Raw genomic sequence first — 19,096 nt, forward strand, 5'->3', positions numbered from 1 at the left:
AGAGCCATAATAATACTCTCTGTTCCTATGATGGCTGTACTATATAAGTTAACGTTTGTAAAATTCTTACAACCATATTTAACACACTGTAAGTGCTATGTAAGATCAGTAGGGAAGTTAGGAAAAAAATAAAACTTCACATGCTTTTTTTCACTAATGTAGAAAAAAATGAATAAAAATGTGGGATCTGTGCCCTTCTTGGAACCTCTTACTGGAACCAGAACCTTACAGTCCCAGCTCCAAGAGAGTAGTGTGCTCATTCATTCAATAATTTGAGGACCTACTATGTGCTGAGACTATGAGTCAAACACAGCATCTGTCCTTGAAGGGCTTACAGTCAGGTTAGAGATCAGAACTCTAATCCACTTTATTACAAATGAGAAAACTGTGGTCCAGAGAAGTTGTGCCTTGCTCAAGGTCATGCACCTAAATAACACCAGAGGTGAGACCAGAAGCTATGTCTTTCCACAATTCTCTGTTCAGAACTCTTTCCAGTGGACAACCCACCCTTGTGAGCACATCTCAGCTTTTATTTGGGACTCTACCTAGTTTTTATGACCTTCCCTTCTTTGTACTCACCATTCTCCTCCTCTAAAGCCTGGAGCCCAGGATTTCGAAGAGAAAACAGTGAGCCCTGAAAAGTCAGTCACACACTGAGCGTTTGGACTTACCCCTCCGAGACAATAAAACGTTACTCTTTACATCCTATGTTAACATATCCCGTGCCAGAAAGGTTGAGGCCTTTAAAAGGAAAGGGAGGGGGCAGAGTGGTCTCATTCAAGATGGAAAGGGTGGAGTCCCCGCCCACTGGTGCAGCAGCAGTAGCGAAGACAGATGGAGAGCCACCTGTCAGAGGGTTGTGGGCGGGGGCCCCGGCCGCGACGGCCGCGAGACCGGAGGGTGTGTGCCGCTGAGCGCACGCTCAGAGCAGACAGTTTGCAGGAGACAGGTGATCGTCTAAGACCCTGGGAGCTGATGGCCAGAAGGAGAAAAAGGTAGTCAAGGAGGAGAGGCAGAAGTACGAGAGGTAGAGGAAACTGGAGGTGACAGCAAGGAGAGTACGCAACTGCGAGGGGTAGCTGAAGTGGGCCTGGCGGCTTCTTCGTGAACGCCGGGAGGGCGGGCCATTGGAAGGGAGGGCAGCGCGGCGGCGCTGCAGGCGGGATCTGCCGAGGCGGGGGGTGCCATGTCTCGCGAGCGGCCCCCCCGCACCGACATCCCCCGCAACCTGAGCTTCATCGCTGCGCTGACGGAGCGCGCCTACTACCGCAGCCAGCGGCCCAGCCTCGAGGAGGAGCCAGAGGAGGAGCCAGGCGAGGGCAGGACACGCCTCGGGGCCCGATCCCGCGCTCTTGCTTCCAGTCGGGGCCGCAGGGCTCGCTCTGCGCCCGCCGGAAGCGGCGGTGCTCGGGCGTCCCGCAGCCGCAGCCCAGATACCCGCAAGAGAGTGCGTTTCGCCGACGCGTTGGGGCTGGAGCTGGCCGCCGTGCGCCGCTTCCGCCCTGGAGAGCTGCCCCGGGTGCCTCGCCACGTACAGGTCCAGCTGCAAAGGGACGCCCTCCGCCACTTCGTGCCGTGCCAGTCCCGCACCCGCGGCCTCCAGGTGAGCGGCAGGGGCACGCCCCTTCTCCCGGATCTCTCCGTCTCAGCGGTGGCGGGCGTGGGGGAGTGGATTTCTCAAGGAATGCCCATCCCCACCCCCAATCCTGGGCTTGCTCTTGCGCTTCCCTTTTGGGGTCCCCACTGGCGAGGGAGGGACTCTAGGCCACTCTCACAGCTGGGTCGCACTCTGATGGCCCGGACTCCAGGGTCGGCCTTGGATTGGTCCAGTGCCTCGTCCGTTCCCGCCCCTATCTCTGTCCTTTCATCGCTGGGCTTCCAACCTCCCTCTCTCCCTCTTTCGTCCCCAGGAGGCGCGCGCCGCCCTGGAGCCGGCCAGCGAGCCCGGCTTTGCCGCCCGCTTGCAGGCGCAGCGCATCTGTCTGGAACGCGCCGAGGCGGGCCCGCTGGGAGTGGCTGGCAGTGCGCGCGTGCTGGACTTGGCCTACGAGAAACGCGTGAGCGTGCGTTGGAGTGCAGACGGCTGGCGGAGCCAACGCGAGGCGCCCGCTGCCTATGCCGGCCCGGCCCCGCCCCCGCCGCGCGCTGACCGCTTCGCCTTCCGTCTGCCCGCGCCGCCCATTGGGGGTGCCCTGCTTTTCGCTTTGCGCTACCGCGTGACGGGCCACGAGTTCTGGGACAACAACAGCGGCCGTGACTATGCTTTACGTGGGCCCGAGCACCCGGGCAGTTGCGGAACTCCGGAGCCTCAGGGCTGGATTCACTTTATCTGAGACAACTGCGGCCGACGGCGGAGAAAGCAAAGGCACCCGGGGGCTGGGGGAGCCCGAAGATTTGGCCGGGAGCTGTCGGGAGAGAGTCAAGTCGGGGAGAAATCAAAGGGTTGTGGGAGTGGGTGGGATCAGCGAAGGTCGGGGCGATAGGGGTGGAAAGCACCAGTTGGATGTGAGTAGAAAGAATCCAAGGTATAGGAGAAAAGAGACCAGAAAGGGTGCTGGAAGGATCCCCCCAAAAAGCAAAAGAATGGGGATGATGGTGACGTTCTCTTCCATGAGTGGGCACTGGGAGAGAGTTCTGCAGGTCTAGGCAATCGAAGGTTAAGCTACCATTCTGAGATTGCGGAGGTATTTTGTGTGAAGTAGCAGCCCACACAAAATTGAAGTCGTTTAAATTGCTGGCTCATTCCCTTTTCTTACCCATCGTTGCTACCTCAGGTCCCCCAGCCCTGTCCGTCCTAGCTTTAACTCAGCCATAATTGCCTGCTGAAGTCCCAGAAACTTGGCTATTGCTCCCCAGTCTGGCATTATGACAGGATCCCCTTTTCATCCCTGAGGGTCCCTGGTTTCGGTCTCAGATAACTGACTGGGGAGTGATGGCAGGTAGCAGTCAGAGCGCCCTCCTTCAGCTTCATTGCAGCCCTGCAGGTTAAAATGAAGACAAACCCAACTCCAGGCCTGTCCTTGTAGCCAAATAATGCATTGCCTAAAGGGTCATTATACTCAGGGGCTTCCAGAAAAATGCCAGCCTTACCTTCCTGGGGTTCCTTCTAATGACCTCTAAGCACTTTATGGACTGTATTTGTCAAGGGACAGTGAATTACAAGAATCACTGCTGATTCTCCCTCAAAACACAAGGAAATGACTCATTAGCTGTGTAACTTTGGGCAAGTTCCTTCACCTCTCTGGGCCACATTTCCTCCTTGGAAAATTGGATTTGGATTGGTTGATCTCTTACAGCCCCTTCTTGCTTTTGACATTTTATGATCTGGGAGTGGCAGAGTGTAGATTAGAAGCCACATTCTCCAACCAGCAGTTGGAATACTATAGATCAGAACACAGCACCCCCTGAGTGTTTGGTTGGCATTCAGGATGGGTCGTCCAGTTTTTGACAAAGATGTTATATATTACGTAACCCAGGAAGCATCCTCAAACCATCTCACAGCCTCAGGGTATTCAGGCTTCTTTCAAACCACAGTCCATCCTTTGCTCCTTGCTTTTTGCTCTGGTCCCCACAGACTTGCAACCTGGGTGCTCTGAGACAGCTTTGGGGAGATACATCTCTCGGGGAAAATGATGCTTGGGAGCCCCAAACATGAAGCAATGTTGGGGGCTCTCTTGAGGATAAGGAATTATGTGTATCAGAAATAGAAAACATTTTAAATCAAGAAGCAAAGCAACTTGAAAATTAAATGGCACCTGGAGATGTCTGCTCCATATCCTGAGCAAGTGAAATGGGAAAGCTAGACTCTTACCCATTCACATTCATGCTTTATGTCTCCCTGATTAACCTCTGCTGGTTGTTTTCCTTTTCCTAGCACCCTATTCCTCACTCTTTGTTTTTTTTCTTTTCCTGTCCTCATCGCTTTCATTTTTCTTTTAGTATAATAGAGTACTCACCTTCATTTCCTCTATTACCAATTGTGTCTGTCTCATACTTGTTCTGTGCTATTCCTTCTCCCTCCAGAAGGGGTGGAAAACCTACTTCCTTTTCTCCAAGACCATGGTTGATCCACCTTCCTTCCTCAGGCTCCTTGACAGTCTTCTAGAGGGAGAAGAGGGAAAAGCAGCAGTTCCTGATGCAGATGAACAAGGAGCTCCCAGGTAACCAGCTCGCCACCCTCTTTCCTATCTGTTATTGATTTCACAAAGGAAAATTTCAAGATCCCCTATTGCCCCTGTCCCCTATCGCCCTTCCTTACCAGTGAGACAGTGCATGCACATATACCTGTACATGCATTTGGGATAGAGTATGGGGCTTGTTACCATGTCCCTCCTGTCCAAAGCCACTTCCTTTAAAGAAAGATAGCTGAAAGAGAGGAACCCCAAGTCATTTCTCAAACAAATGCCCATTTAAACATCATCCTTATCTAGGAAATCACAATTTCATGCATCTTATGGATCACCTTCAGGTCAAAGTTCCAACAGAGTGAAGAATGAAACCGCTGGGAGCTACCAAGCAATGCACTTGTTAGTCAACAATGAAGAGCCCAAGGGAGGATAATGGAGAGGGAGACTGGGTTGAGGCTCAGTGTGTAGTAATGTCTTGCTTAATGTGTATGCATTACTGTTATGTTAATCATAACAACTCACATCTACTTATGTATCCACTAAAATCTGGTGTCTTGCATGCATTATAATCTTTAAAACAACCCCATGAGTTGAATATTATCCGTTTTAGAGATGAGGAAACAGCTCAGAAAAGCTCAGTAATTCGTTAAGATCACACAGCTAGTAAAAGGCAGAGCTAGGGATGTGAACCCAAGCAATCTCCAGAACCTCTGTGCATAACCATAATGTTATATTTTTTCCATTTAAAAACAAAATTAAAAACCTTGCTATATATCATCTGTTACTATGAAGAAACCACAGTTTCTAATTGTGCTCTGCCTTCCCATCCTCCAGTCTCTGAACTGGCTTGGAGAAGGCAAAGCACTGAGGGTCTCAAGCTTCATCTGCTCCTTACAAGAGCTTGCTACTATCTCCTGTGCCAGTGTCCCAGCTCTGCAGGATCAGCAAGGGACCAATCTGCCTGCCTGTTAGAGAACTTGGAACTCATTTGTACTAGGTAGCCTTTCCATACAATGGCATTCTTCCCTGGTCCTAGCCAACCCTTCACACCTGTTGGTATGCCACACCCATTCCCACTTTCCCCAACTAGACCTGAACAGGCTAATTGCCCAAACTTTATGCTGGAAGGATTTCCCAGCTAGGACAACTGCTGGGTGTTCTGTGCTCTGGCCTCCTCCGAGAGCCGTGGTATTACTGAGTGGATAAATGAAAGCTGGATGGGGGCAGGAAATCAAGGATAATCCATTGTTTCTTGAGCTCTTTGTAAGAAGTACTATGGCTCACTCACGCCCCCATTCTCAGCTTTACAGACCCAACACTTGAGTCTTCTGGTTGTTCCCATCTAGTGCTGCCCCAGGGCCTAGTGTAAACTGATAGCCTAATCTGACATGGGAAATGCTAGGAGTTTGGCGGAATCTTTAGGGATGTGTTATGTGTTAGGCATTGTGGTGGGCACTTTAGTCTAAAGGCTGATGACTATATGAACAGGCACAATTTAGAGTATGATATGTCAGTTGTGGACTAGGAAGTGCCACAAGAGAAACCATTACTGTGGTCAGGGGCTTGGGTCCTTGAAACGCAGCAGGAACACTGTTGCCCTTTCCTCTTGTCCAGATCTCAGATGTCTGATAGCCTCCTTTTGCTTTGTTTCTCTTTATGAATGTGGTTCATTTCTCTTCATAATGAGCCTTAATTTCTCAACTTTCCAATCTAACTGCCACAATCCTTTCTTCTAATTCCTATTTCTCTGGAGCTTCTCTGGATCCTTGTAATCCACAGGTCATAGAATCAGACCTGAAAATGCTTGTCTTTAATCACTGGGTCCAGGCTCCTGTACAGATGAGGACACAGGTCCAGAGATGAAAAGTGACTCCAGTAGAGTCAAATAACTTTTTAGGGTAGCTTGAGATGGAGCTTACGATCAGGCCTGACCACATCCCATTCCCAGGCTACGAAACAGGCCTCTGCATAGTCAGACTCATGATTTTTCACAGCAAGGGATAACATCAGAAATGTTTCATTTTCTGTTACTAGTTTCCATTCCCTTCTCCATTCAGGTATAAGGAGAAAGAAAAGGGACTGGTAGTTTTTCTCTATGTCCCCAGCCTTGGCACTTCTTTCAGTGATTTTGCTAAAGAAGAGTGAAATTGCTAACAAGACTGAATAATCCACCCACTGAATAGCTAACCTGGAGAGGAAAGGAAAGTTTGCTATGTGAATCCCCCTAACCCAAACTACTGTTCTCATCAGGCCCTCCCAGAGCCTCCCCACTCCCTTCATAGTGCAGCCCTGTTTACTGGGCCCCAAGCCCTAGTATTGTGGCTCACTTCAGCTTCCTCATGCACCTGTTCTCCCTCCTGGATAAAAGACCTCATATTTGAAATAAAGTTGAAATATGAAAAGAGTGTATATCATCAGATATTGAGAAGTACTGTTTGTTTTGGGCTGAGGGTGACAAGACCCAGAAGCAAGATTCCTTCTTCCCACTCCCCATTTCTTGGTCATCTCATTTCTTCAAAGTCCTATTCCCTGTCTACTAGAGTCCTCTGGCTATGCAAAAGTTGAGTGAGAAGGAGACATGGGGGAATTGGATAGCCACTGGTATAAGACACCCCAACAGGATCCCATCACCATTTGAGGTAAGGGTAGAGGTTACCAGGGCCCAGTACTTTAGTTCTCTGGCACCCAGCACCAGTTGATGGCACAGTTAAAGGGAACAGCTTGGGTAGAAGCCCCGTGTTTCTCTTTGCATTGGGGCTCTTCTTCCTTAAGGTCGCAATCTAAGTTACATTCTGTTCCTTAGGCACTGGAGAGAAGAGCAAAACCCTTTTTCCTGTTAAGGCAACCCTAAAGCAAAGGACGAGAATATGATAGGGAGGAAAAGCAAGGGGGGACCTCTGTCTAATCCAAAATGGAGCAATAGAAATAGATAGTAAAGGGAGGCATCCTTGAAAAAGATCAAGTTCTTACATAAGATTGACTCTCACATCACCTGAATTATGAAAGAATCCAATTACCAGCAAAGAAATGAGACAGCGTCCTTACTAGGGAAGCCCTAGCCTGAATAATCGGATGCCTCATTACATCATAATAGCCAAGTTGTGATGTCACTGCAGGTTACTCACTCTGATATGTGTTGTAAGTGAAACCAGATATGCTGAAGGGTAGACTCAGCATGAGGAGCAGACACCCAAGGAGAGGTAAGTGGGGGCTTTCCAGGGGTTCTCACCATGGCTTATGGTCTAGGGTCCTGTGGCTCTAATGTCTTTCTAGACTTATTATATCTTAGTTTGGCAGTAGTTCCGTCTGGAATCTTTCTTCCACAAACTCACTGCAGCTTATGCTATTCCAAATCCTCAATACTTGCAGTTCTGATGGGCCAGCCCTCAGCTCTGGTATTTCTTAGGAGATAAGGCACAGAACAGAAGACACTAAATAGGGCAGAAACTTGGCATATCCATTTGGTTATGTGGCTAGAAGTCCCAGGGTAGATCCAACTTTTTGGGTCCCTTAAGCATACAACTTTTGGACCTTTTTAAAGAAAAAATACAGTCACAAAAGTGAATATACTTTACAATGAGAAAAGATGTGAACAAATTACAATTTTAAAAAAGCTAACATACCACAACATTACAAAGTCAAGAAAAATAAATTTAAAAACTTCTACCTGGTAAACCTATATATTCTTTCCTACAGTTTTGTTTTTGGTTGAATGGTCTTTGATAGCATTTTCATATGATGACTATAATGTTTTCCATAAAGAGTATAGAAAGGTAATTCAGTCTTCTACATGATTACTTTTTTGAAATTCTTGATAATTTAGGAACATTTCACCTTCACACCTACAAGTGATAATGCCATGTCATTTTTTAGGATTTTTGTCAAACTTTGAAAAAATATTAAATTTCTTTAGTATATGTGGAATAATATTTTAGAGAATTTCAAATTTGCAATGACTAATGTCACAGTAACTCATCATTTAATGTGTTGATAGGTTTTGCAACTTTAAGCATAATGACGTTTAATAAAGCCAACTTTGCCACAGGCTAATTGATATTTAAAAAGTTAAGTTCCTATGGCATCTCAACAATGTTACAACAAAATTATGTTGAATGACACATTATTTGAAGACCTGCAGTACTCTGAATCGTGGACAGGAGTATTCCTAGAAGCTATCTGTATTAGTTTTCTAGGGCTGTCATAACAAAATACTACAGACTGGGTGGCTTAAACAACAGAAATTCCCTTAGTTCTAGAGGCTAAAAGTCTGAGATACAGGTGTTAGTAAGATTGATTTCATTCTAAGGTTTCTCTCTCCTTGGCTTATATATAGCCATTTTCTTACTATATCTTCACATAGCCTTTCCTACTTGTATGTCTTTCAAAATTTCCTTGTATCATAAAGACACCAGTCATTGGATTAAGACTCTTCCTAAAGACCTCATTTTAACCTAATTGACCTCTTTACAGACCTTATATCTAGATACAGGACTTAATGAATGGGGGGGTCAAAGTCTAACCCACACTATACCTACCATTTAACTATTCACAGAAATTAACTGCAAACCACAGATGTATACTTATAAAACTCAAACTATCCTTAACTTCCTTAGCCAATCCCAAAATGCCCAAGGCTCCCTCTATTTACACCTGGCAAAAAGGAAAGTGTGATGGAAGGGAAGTCAAGTCAAAGAGATCAACCCTAACCAATTACAGTTTAAATATGCTTTCTCCAATTTTACAAAAAGCTATGATACTGCTGGGGTTCCTCCACTGCTTTGGAAGAGATCTGTGCAAGGGAGGGCCAGAAACTTCAGCTCCTTTAGCTATAGGGTAAATGTGCCTCTAGTCATTCCTTCTAATATCTGAACCACAGGATAGGAAGGAGGATTTACCAAAGATGGGGGATTAACAGGATGACTTGATGAGTCCCCATTCTTCAGCACTAGTTCCTGGTAGAGCTGAGAGAGTTATTGTCTTGCTAACAGTGGGACCCTCCCTTCTCTGATATTGTTTGCCTCTTCCTCTCTCCCACTCTCCCACCCAGTCCACTTCATCTTTTAACACTTTAACAAAAAAGAGGGAGGCATCAGCCTGCACTCCAGAACTAGGGCAGAGGAGTTTCTTCTTTCCTTCGGTTCTCTCTCTCCAAAATCTCTTTTGAGTTCTGTGCCCTACTGTTGACTCTCAGGAGTGAGTGTCTTTCTGAGACAAGAAATGTGGCTGAGTTCTCCACCTATCATAATTCCAAGCCTGTGATCAGTGATACTCAGAGTGACTGAACTAAATTCCCACAGACAATTCCTGCCTGGCTTTCCAGCCAAACAAGCACAAGTTCTTCCCAATCTCTAGTCCTACTGTTTGGATTATGAGAGAATGACCTCTCCACTAGAAACAGGACTGCCGCTGCCTAAAATATTTCGCTTTTTCCTCCTTTCATTACATACACATCATTGGGGCATATAATTGCGATTTAGGAGGTCTGTATATACTACCAGCCTTGGCTAATATAAACCCTAAGGGATCAAAAGCTTCTAACTCCAAAGCTGAGTGTATCTTTTTCCCTTGCTTACTCCTCTGTTTTTGCTAAAAACCAGTTTGAAGGACTTGGGGCCAGCTATTAGAAGTTAAGATTGTTACTAAATGTAATGAGGTAGATGGGGGAGGCAGGGTCAAATACAAGGCCAGCAACAGAAAATAGGGCTTGGAGCTGAAAAGACATATTTCTGATGTCTGGCAACCCAGAAGAGCTCTAAATCTTAGAGTGGAACAATTAAGAATCAGAAGTAGCAGTTATGGTAGTTGCCTTTTGGGGGTACATGTGGAGGAGTGAGGTCGGCAGAATACAGGGCAAAGTCTGAAACTTTTATAAATGATTGCATCTTATATAAGCTATTAAGTGACCTGAGTAGGCAAGAAGAGACTTTTTCAAAGATCAGCGTTAAGAACAGAAAAGTCACTTCAGAAAGTTCTGTTCTCAAGTTTCAGTCAGAAGACAGAATCCTAACTACACAAACTTTTGGCCCAGAATTTCGGAGTGTGTGGAACAATACTTTGGTGGAAATTCTATTTCGTTGTCATCCCTTTTTTGGCAGCGAAAACCAAAGTCCTCAAATATGAGGCGTAGCTCTACCTCCTCTTTACTAAGCGCAGGAAGGGGGGCCTGACAGTCTGGTAAGTCCCAACGAGGTGACCTGTCCGGCACTCCAGTGGGAACACCTGTCCGGTGCCAGCTGGACCCGAGAAGCAGCCGAAGGTGCCACGCTCCTAGTATCCCGTCTTTCCAGGTGGCAAGACATTTGCTCCATCTCGAGAACAAGCTCCCTGTTGCTCTAGGCATTTCGTTTACAGTGACGCTGCTGACAGCGTTTGGCCCCTTTGCTGGGAAGGTGCGGCTCCTGTGTAAGGCGGGCAAGGGAATGCTGAAAAGGTATTCCTTCAGGAGGAAACAAATGGGAAGTAGTCGTTGGCGGTCTAAACACTTCAGCGAAGTGCTGTGAAGTCCTTAGGGTTTCTGGGAGGAACACGGCCCGGTGTATTCGGAAGGTCCGACGCCGCTAGGTCGAGAGTGGGGGGAAGGTACCATTCACAGCACCCTGGCCCCGGAGGACATCTTTCCTGCCCTACGCACCCAATAGCCACCCCGGCTGAAGCCCACGCAGCCAATAGCCGACTTCAGCCGAGACTCACGCAGCCAATGGCCAGCCCAGTGCGTTTCTCTGGTGCCCGCCTGCCTGCGTCCACCAATCGGGACTCGGGCTACCTTGGCACCGCCCCTGGAGCCCGCCCCACCCATCCGCCCCGCCTCCAACTCGCTGGAGCAGGGCTGGGCTAGACGGGCGCGCTCTCGGGGGCGGGAGGGGCAGTCCCGGTCCCGGCCCTCCGTGCGGGTGGGCTCGGAGCAGGCCGCACCGGGCGGGAACCCCACTCCTATCCCGGAGGCCCCCTGCCCTTTTCCCCCTCCCCCGCGGCCCATGGTGCGAGGCTGGGAGCCGCCGCCCGGGCCAGACCGCGGTGAGTGATCCCCAGCCCCTTCGACTTCCCCTCCCAGCCCCCCCGTACGATCTCCGACCTCCGGAGCCCTATCCCCGCGCTGGGGGAAGGAGAATTCGAGTTTCGAACTCGCCCAGTTCTCTCTCCTTTCTCCTCTGGACTTTTCGGTTTCCTGTTGTAACTGGGGGTGGGTGAGTGGGTGTGTAGGGAGGAGGGGAAGGTTGGGTTGGGACGCCCTTGGCGAGGGGAAGATTGAGATTCGCCTGCTCTCTGGGGCTCATCGCCCTAAGTGCAGCAACTTTTGTTCTCTGACCCAGTTTGGAGCCCTATAGACTGCCTGTGAAATGGAGGATAAGAGAAACGTTTCCTTCCCCAGGCCACCCTCCTCCCCATGACTACCTCCTGGCGACCTCAACACACGCTCGGAAACCTGGCCTGCCTTCTGGGGAGCAGTGAGTGGCCTTTGGGAATGAAAGGTTTAGGAGGAACAGCCCTTTCCGACCCCCTACTCAAAACCAACCATGAAAGTGAGAACCGGAGTCCTCAGAGGTTCCTGGGGTTGCGTCCTAATCTGAGACTTCTAAACTGAAAGACGACTCAAGCTGAGACCTGGTTGGTGGGCCCAGACTAGTAGATATTTTATCATATGAATCTCCTGTTCACCATACATTTGAAGCCCTTTTATATTATATGATTAGGATAGGTAGATGGCAGTAATTGATCAAAATAAGCCAATTAAAGTTGGGAATTTAAAAATGATGCAAACATACCTTAAGTCTTGTCATTAAAAGTATGTTCATTTCACCAATCTTCTGGGTTAGTGTCCAGGTGTTTTCTTTGTGTAAGTTTGCTAATTGGAATTCCCAGTTGTCTTTCTAGAATTACCTACACAAGTAAATCAAATCTGGCTGCACCCTGAGAACTTTTTAAAACTACTGATGCCTGGGCCCAGTCCAGGCTCATTAAGTCAGAATGAGGAGGAGGGTTCCTTGCTTTGAGTTTCCAGGTAATTCTAGTGTGCAGTCTGAGATGGTAGCCACTGCCTCTCATCATCTATGATTTTCAGGTTTGGCTTCTTTAAAGTGGAGTGAGAAGTTCAACACTGTTGAAGCAATCTGAATGCAGAATCCTTTTGAGATTTTTAAGTCCCCTACCTTTCCAGTCTTTTATAGTTGTCTTGCCTATTCCCAACTCAACAATTTTTAAAATGTATACTCCTTTATGTCTTTCCAAAGCATTTGACTTTGTTTTCATTGGAACCATTTTTAATGCACTAATTTTTCATAGGTTTATGTGATGTTTAATTACATTATATAAATACAGAAAAACAACGGGCATAAGCAGGTTTGGAATCACATACAACTGGCCCAAGCACACAGGGCAGCTGAAGGAAGCAGATGATTTTGGCACACTAGAGAGTAGACTACCAGCCTATAGTATCCAGTGCACTTTGCGTATTGGTCATGTATTCTAGTGGGTCAGTTAAGCCAGGTTCCTGGCCCAATTGAACACCCCTCTCCTTCCACTCTCTCCAGCTAATATCACCAATACCCACTTGTGTAAATTCTCCTGAGTCTTCCATCCACTCTCTCCATTCATTCACATGAAGCTATTTGTTCCTCTTAAAGCAGTTAACCACCATTGCCTTTATTGAGTTGGGAGAACATAAGGCAGAGGTTCTTAGGCTAGGCTTCTGAGCAACCAGTGAACCCCCTGAGATTACACATATAATGTGTAAGTGTGAATGTTTATTTGGGGAGGAGAAGTCATAACTTTCTCAGGGTCCATAAGTTATACCTGATTCACAAAGAGGTTCACAATCCAAAAAGTTGAGAAGCACATAAGTTGAATATCACTAAAAGTCCTTTAAGGCCCTTAAAACTGTATCACCAAAACACATTTCAGGCAGTAATTTAGTTCTCTGAATAAAGACTTAGGGAATTTAGCAGGATCATATCTAGTCTCACTGTAACTGTCTCCTGCTTTAACCATAAGCAAAGGCTCAAGCCTAAAGTTCTGAACACCTCTTTTTTCCTAGGATTGTGTGAACGCCTAGACTCCAAGTTTAAGGCAGCCTATTATTTTCTGCCATCTGCCCAGGGGTATGAAAAGTCCAAAGGGAAAGAAGGGCATTGTCCTGACTTTTTTATGAGTGATATTAAGGAGCAATAGGGCATATCTGGCATATTTAATAAGAATACAAATTTAGTAATTATTCAGAATTGATAATCCCACCACCGCCAACTCTGCCTGTAGGAGTCATTTCTGCAGCTTTGATTCCCTTCTTTTCCTACCTTCTTCAAATGGAGGCACAAGAACACAAGACACTGAAGTGTCTTCATTGTGGTTTGGATCACTGTAGAGTCTACCCTACTTGTAATAGTTCTTATAAGCCAATCTGGTTATAGTTTCTTCCTATTTCAAAGCCAGATTATTCCAGAAAGTTACCAGCTATGCCACCATTCTGTACTGTCTTCCATGATGTGTTTTGTGTAATTGGAAAACTGTAGATATATACAGTACACCAAATATCTTATTTGTATTATTGTATGTTATATGAAATATCAAGATGATGCCATGAGAATCTAAAGGACAGCAAACTACATGAATGAAAGCAAAAATGCTTCCTCATAGGCTTGTAGCTGTGCCTGCTTTATTTCCTGTCTGGCAGTCTTCATCCTCACACTGGACTGCTTTATCCCTTATACTATATTTTTCTCGTATCCAAAGTGTTATGTCCTTAAGGAACAGGACACAAATAAGGTTAAGTACATGTCAAGTGTTGCAGTCATAATGTATTCTCCAGCTTAGGTTTGGTGGTTTTCCGGGTGGGCCACAATATCTAAATGGTGCTTTAGCACCTGGCTGTTTAAGCAGTTCCTCACACGCCACTCAGCGGTGTCTGGGATGAACCTGGAAGTTAAAGGTAGAGCTACCACACTGGCAATTCTCCTAAAAGCGGTGATTTTCATACTTTTTTAAAGCAGGAAAACCCTTTCCAGAATTTAATCCAACTTCCAAAACATGAGTAGTATAAAATCACAGACACCTGGTTTCCTCCAGTGCTCATTAGATAAAATTATGACTACAAAAATAAAACGTGATTTTAAAGGATTCTTTGCCTCACTTACCCCATTGTCTAGGAGGAGCATTACTTTATATCAGAATCACCCCAAGAGGCTGAAGATAAAAGCTGCTATTTATTGAGGCTTTATTTTGTAATAGTCACAATATCAAGTGCATTTTAGTCATAATCTTGTGGATAGGTGCTGTTGTGACCTCCCTTTTTTCTGATGGGAAACCAAGGCTTAGGAAAGTTAAATAACTTGCCCAAGGACAAGCAGCACTCTAGGAAGTGGACCTTCGATTACTCTCAAACCAGACATCCACCTCTAACAGCTGCTTTAGGCCCTGCCTACACATGCCACCTAGCACATAATAGGTGCTCAGTAAAAAAAAAGATAACTTTATATACACTCAGCACTGTCTCCATTTTTTACACACGAGGAAACAGGCTCATATACGTTCAGTAACTTTTGCCCAAGATCACATAGCGATGGCAGAATTGGAGTACAAACTGCAGGTTGGCCTTACTCAAGATCATATTTCTACCCACTGTGCCATGTTGCCTCCACTGACCCTTTTAAGGTTCTTTTCAAGCTGTATTGCCTTTAGGATCTGCATGGCCTTGAGTTAAGATTTGCTTGTTAAAAGAGAATAGCGACACATTAAAATACTTCCGAATTTTTCTAATCATCATATAAAATCTGATATTACACTGCTCTATTTTAACTTTCTGGACTTGAGGTTTTTCTCAATTCATCATGTAGCATTTACGTAGGAATTGCCTCCCATCCTTGACATATCAGAAGTAATATTTATAAACTCAGATGAGATTCCTCGAAGAGTAAAAGGTTACAGATGTGTTAACATCTCTGAGGTGCACGCTAGGAACTGAGTTAAAATTCGGTCAACAGGATTATTCTAGGAAATAATTTGTGCAGGTATTTCAGGAATGAAGCATGGTCAGGGGCTATCCCTGCAGTCCTCATACCCAGAAACAGTGGTGCTGCAGGGTGGCCTGCAGGACCTGGTTACAATTTATAATGAGCCTGTCCACCTGGGCCTGAGAAGAAAGGTGGCCTGAAGAGGTAAGAGCTGCAGGCCTTCTGCCTTGTGCCCTGTATGGAGGAGGCCATTAAAATCTGAGGGAGCTCTATAGGCTCCCTGGAGAGAGAGTGAGCAGTTGGAAGAGACAAAGGCTGGGGGGAGGGGTAACCTTTGTTCCAGGGATGACTTGGGGAAGGAAACATTCCCCTCTCTCTACCCTCACCGGACCTAAGCCCAGGGAGGGGTAAGCCCCATTTATCCCAGATATCTGACCTAGCTCATCCTACTGGGAAAAACTAAAGCTATTGGGTTTGACCTTAGGGCTTAAAAATAACTATTCATTCTTCCCCCAACAGCCACCACCAAGAAGGGAAAGAAAAGGGGGCTGGGGACTGGGCAGAAAACAGTGCTTACCTTCTAGATTTTCTTATGTTGTATTCCCAACCTGTCTACAGTCTAGAGATAATTGTTAGGAGCTAAAGCATTTGTAACAGTTCGGAGATTACCGCTCCATTTGTTTTTGCTTAAGGCCTGCATTTTGTGACTCTGGTTCCATGAACTCAGTGAAGCAAGTTTAAATTGGAAAGGTAAAGGCTATATAAGGATGTTTTCCTTTTCTTAAAGACAGGTTTTCGTCTTGATGACAACACTCACTAGTCATGTGATGGGGTAATATAACTTCTATGGACTTCGTTTTTTTCATACATACATGGGTATTTTAGCAGATTCTGATGACTCATGAAGTTATGAAAACTAAATGAGAAATTGTTAAAGCACTTTAAAAGCTGAGCAGCACAGTACACACAGAAAGTTGATTGTTTTGGGGTCCAACATTTTGTTTGGTGGAAATAGAGCAATGGGCCAAAAGAGAAACCCCATTGATTGAGCTGTTTCTCTTCTTATTACAGCTATCTCTGAAGGGCACAAATCAGAAAGCACCATGCCTCCTAACAAAGAGGCCAGCAGTCTTAATACCTCCCCTACGGGGCTCATCTGCCTCCCTCCAATCTCCGAGGAGCTCCAGCTTGTGTGGACCCAAGCTGCCCAGACCAGTGAACTGGATGGCAATGAACACCTGCTACAAACTTTCAGCTACTTTCCCTATCCCAGTCTAGCAGACATTGCCCTTCTCTGCCTACGCTATGGGCTGCAGATGGAGAAAGTCAAGACTTGGTTCATGGCCCAGCGCCTCCGCTGTGGCATTAGCTGGTCATCTGAAGAAATAGAAGAGACTCGAGCCCGAGTGGTCTATCACAGGGACCAACTCCATTTCAAATCCCTTCTCTCTTTTACTCATCATGCAGGGCGGCCCCCAGAGGAGGTGCCTCCTTCTCCAGTGCCACCTCCAGAACCAGTTAGTCTTGGAATAGTGCCCCTGACTCTTAGCGAGCCCAGCCAGATGAAAGGATTAAAGGTAGAGCCTGAAGAGTCCCCAGAGCCACTGAGTCACCAAAAAGCAAAGGAGCCCCTGATGATACCTGGTAGTGGGGCATTCTCCCACCGATCAGAATTTTGGCAGGATCTTCAAAGCAGTGCCTTCTCTAAGGAGCAGGCAGGCAAGGGTCCTAACCAGTCACATGGCCTAGGTACTGCTTCCTGGAACCACTCCACAGCTGTCCACCAGCCATGTGCTCCGGATAAGCCCCCACCAATCTCATTACTTGCCAGTAGTTGTAAGCAGGGCTCAGCATCTAATGAGACTCCTTCTTCCTCTACCTCTTCTTCCTCTCTCCAGGTACTGGCTAATGGAGCTACAGCCACCTCTAAACCCCTCCAACCACTGGGGTGTATCCCACAGCCACAGTCACCCAATGAACAGGCACTACCCCCACATGCGGAGCCAGCCTGGCCCCAGAGGCTAAGGCATAACTCAGTACTAGGTAGGGTTGGCCCTGCAGAGTATCTTTCCCCAGATACACAACGCCAGCGAAAGACCAAGCGCAAAACCAAAGAGCAGCTGGCTATCCTCAAATCATTTTTTTTACAGTGCCAATGGGCACGGCGTGAAGATTACCATAAATTAGAACAGATCACTGGTTTACCTCGGCCTGAGATTATTCAGTGGTTTGGTGACACACGCTATGCCTTGAAGCATGGGCAACTAAAATGGTTTCGGGACAACGCAGTACCTGGTGCCTCTAGTTTTCAGGACCCAGCAATTCCCACACCACCGCCTTCAACCCGGTCCTTGAATGAATGGGCTGAGACACCACCTCTGCCAATCCCCCCACCTCCACCAGATATACAGCCCTTGGAGAAGTACTGGGCAGCCCACCAACAGCTACAGGAAAGTGATGTCCCTCAACTGAGTCAGGCATCAAGGCTTAGCACACAGCAGGTACTGGATTGGTTTGATTCTCGATTACCTGAACCAGCTGAGGTGGTGGTTTGTCTAGATGAAGAGGAGGAAGAAGAGGAGGAAGAACTGCCAGATGATGATGAGGAGGAAGAGGAGGAGGAGGAAGATGATGACAGCGATGAGGACATCATCATACAGGACTGAATGGAGGGCTACAAGAGGGGAGGTCTGTTACTAAAAGATGAACCAACTTAGTAACTGTTTAAACAAACCACATTTTAAAAATTACCTTGTGGCAAAGAACTGAAAAGCTCTGTGTTCTTGAGGTTGGGGTATGGGGATGTAGCGAGGGTAGACCAGGGAGGATGAGCGCAGGGCACAAAGTGAGGTGGGGATTGAATGAGCAGAAATGCAGGCCTCTAGCCTCAGCGAAGGGAGTGCTAAGGATCTGGTCCAAACTGGGCTGGATAAGGGCTCTTTCATATCTGCTGTTCTTACCCATACCCCACCCCCACCCCCACCCCAGCCCTCAGTGTACTACAGAGAATCCAGCCCTTAGTCCCATGTCTATAGGAGGACTGGAAAGAGGAGTAAAGAATTTTGATTCACTTGATGATTCTAGTGCATCCCCTAGTCCCATCATTTTCCCTGGTATAAGGCTGCCTTGCATTCCTCTTTTCTCTGAGCGCAAGTCCATGCATGATGCAGCTAAGAATCTCAGTATGTCCCAGTCTCATAAGTATTTCCCCTTCCTCGTACCAGCTTAATATGTTTTACCTGCTTCATTATTGAGTCACACAGGAAGCAGAATATTTTCATTTCTGATACTGGGACCACTTTGCCTTGTACCTTTTAATCTCTCCAAAATCCCCATTCTGTTGACTATGTCTCAGGGTAAATCTTCCCCACGGAGCTTGTGAAAAAGTTTAATAACTGGGTGGAGAATAATTTAGACTGGATATTTATTGGAGGTGGGAATTAGGGGAGATGTCCTTTAAAAATTAAAGTAGAATTAGGTTACAGAGAGGAGAGGGAATGGTTTCTACTGTTCAGAAGACTGTGCAGGTAGGTTCTAGGTTTGGTTTTACAAGCCTGACACTCCCTCCTGCCTAGCCTGACAGAGACTGATTTTTCATATTTTTGGTGTTGATTCAATTTGTATCCGGAAAAGAAACTTTTCCCCTCTATAGGATGTCTGAGGGACAGAGGGGCCACATCTTTAACTGAATTTATTGATGTTTTAGAATGGTTTTCATCAGTTGGGGTCAGATATAAAGATATCAGTGGGTTAACCATCTAGAAACAAGAGTGGAAGCCCAACTGCTAGAATAATAATAAAAAAAGCCAAAAATAAAATTGTTTATCTCTCTTCCACTTTGCCACTTCTATCGTTTAGAGAGTAATGGAGCCAAATCCATTGACATTCTGATTTAGTATGCTCTTTATTTTTGAAACCTTGGGCTATATTGAGATAAAAGAACAGAAACTTTGAAAGGCAGTAGTAGATCAATATCTATCACTAAGCAGATTGTTTCCTGCACCTGCTACAGCACCAGATCTTGCTCAG

General features: G+C 46.4%; 2 protein-coding genes across 10 annotated transcripts; both read left to right on the forward strand.

Moving 5' to 3' along the window:
• The first annotated feature begins 1,001 nt into the window (after window positions 1-1,001).
• Window positions 1,002-6,546, forward strand: PPP1R3E (protein phosphatase 1 regulatory subunit 3E). Of its 5 annotated transcripts, none has more exons than XM_015590685.2 (4): window positions 1,002-1,603; window positions 1,911-2,442; window positions 4,024-4,160; window positions 4,431-6,546. In XM_015590685.2, exons 1-2 carry the CDS (start codon window positions 1,187-1,189, stop codon window positions 2,331-2,333), a joined length of 840 nt encoding a protein of 279 aa, XP_015446171.1. In that variant the 5' UTR covers window positions 1,002-1,186; the 3' UTR covers window positions 2,334-2,442; window positions 4,024-4,160; window positions 4,431-6,546. The 5 variants fall into 5 exon arrangements, with proteins under 5 accessions (XP_015446171.1, XP_015446172.1, XP_015446169.1 ...); XM_015590686.2 differs by having other exon boundaries at window positions 4,469-6,546; XM_015590683.2 differs by having other exon boundaries at window positions 4,024-6,546.
• Window positions 6,547-10,935: 4,389 nt separating this feature from the next.
• HOMEZ (homeobox and leucine zipper encoding) lies at window positions 10,936-18,900 on the forward strand. 5 transcript variants are annotated; one of them, XM_015590690.2, is made up of 4 exons: window positions 10,936-11,141; window positions 11,438-11,647; window positions 16,139-16,644; window positions 16,966-18,900. In XM_015590690.2, exons 2-4 carry the CDS (start codon window positions 11,512-11,514, stop codon window positions 17,731-17,733), a joined length of 1,410 nt encoding a protein of 469 aa, XP_015446176.1. In that variant the 5' UTR covers window positions 10,936-11,141; window positions 11,438-11,511; the 3' UTR covers window positions 17,734-18,900. The 5 variants fall into 5 exon arrangements, with proteins under 5 accessions (XP_015446176.1, XP_024903769.1, XP_015446173.1 ...); XM_025048001.1 differs by having other exon boundaries at window positions 11,438-11,732; window positions 16,139-18,900; XM_015590687.2 differs by having other exon boundaries at window positions 16,139-18,900.
• The last annotated feature ends 196 nt before the right edge of the window (window positions 18,901-19,096 follow it).

Source organism: Pteropus alecto, unplaced genomic scaffold, assembly GCF_000325575.1.
Source record: "Pteropus alecto unplaced genomic scaffold, ASM32557v1 scaffold335, whole genome shotgun sequence".
Taxonomy (NCBI): Eukaryota; Metazoa; Chordata; class Mammalia; order Chiroptera; family Pteropodidae; genus Pteropus; species Pteropus alecto.

Excerpts from the sequence above, each read along its gene's own strand:
- PPP1R3E (XM_015590683.2), top strand. The coding sequence starts at position 1,187 with ATGTCTCGCGAGCGGCCCCCCCGCACCGACATCCCCCGCAACCTGAGC. Across the intron at positions 1,604-1,910 it reads CCCGCACCCGCGGCCTCCAG|GAGGCGCGCGCCGCCCTGGA; the intron begins GTGAGCGGCAGG and ends TTTCGTCCCCAG.
- HOMEZ (XM_015590687.2), top strand. The coding sequence starts at position 11,512 with ATGACTACCTCCTGGCGACCTCAACACACGCTCGGAAACCTGGCCTGC. Across the intron at positions 11,648-16,138 it reads ACTCAAAACCAACCATGAAA|CTATCTCTGAAGGGCACAAA; the intron begins GTGAGAACCGGA and ends TTCTTATTACAG.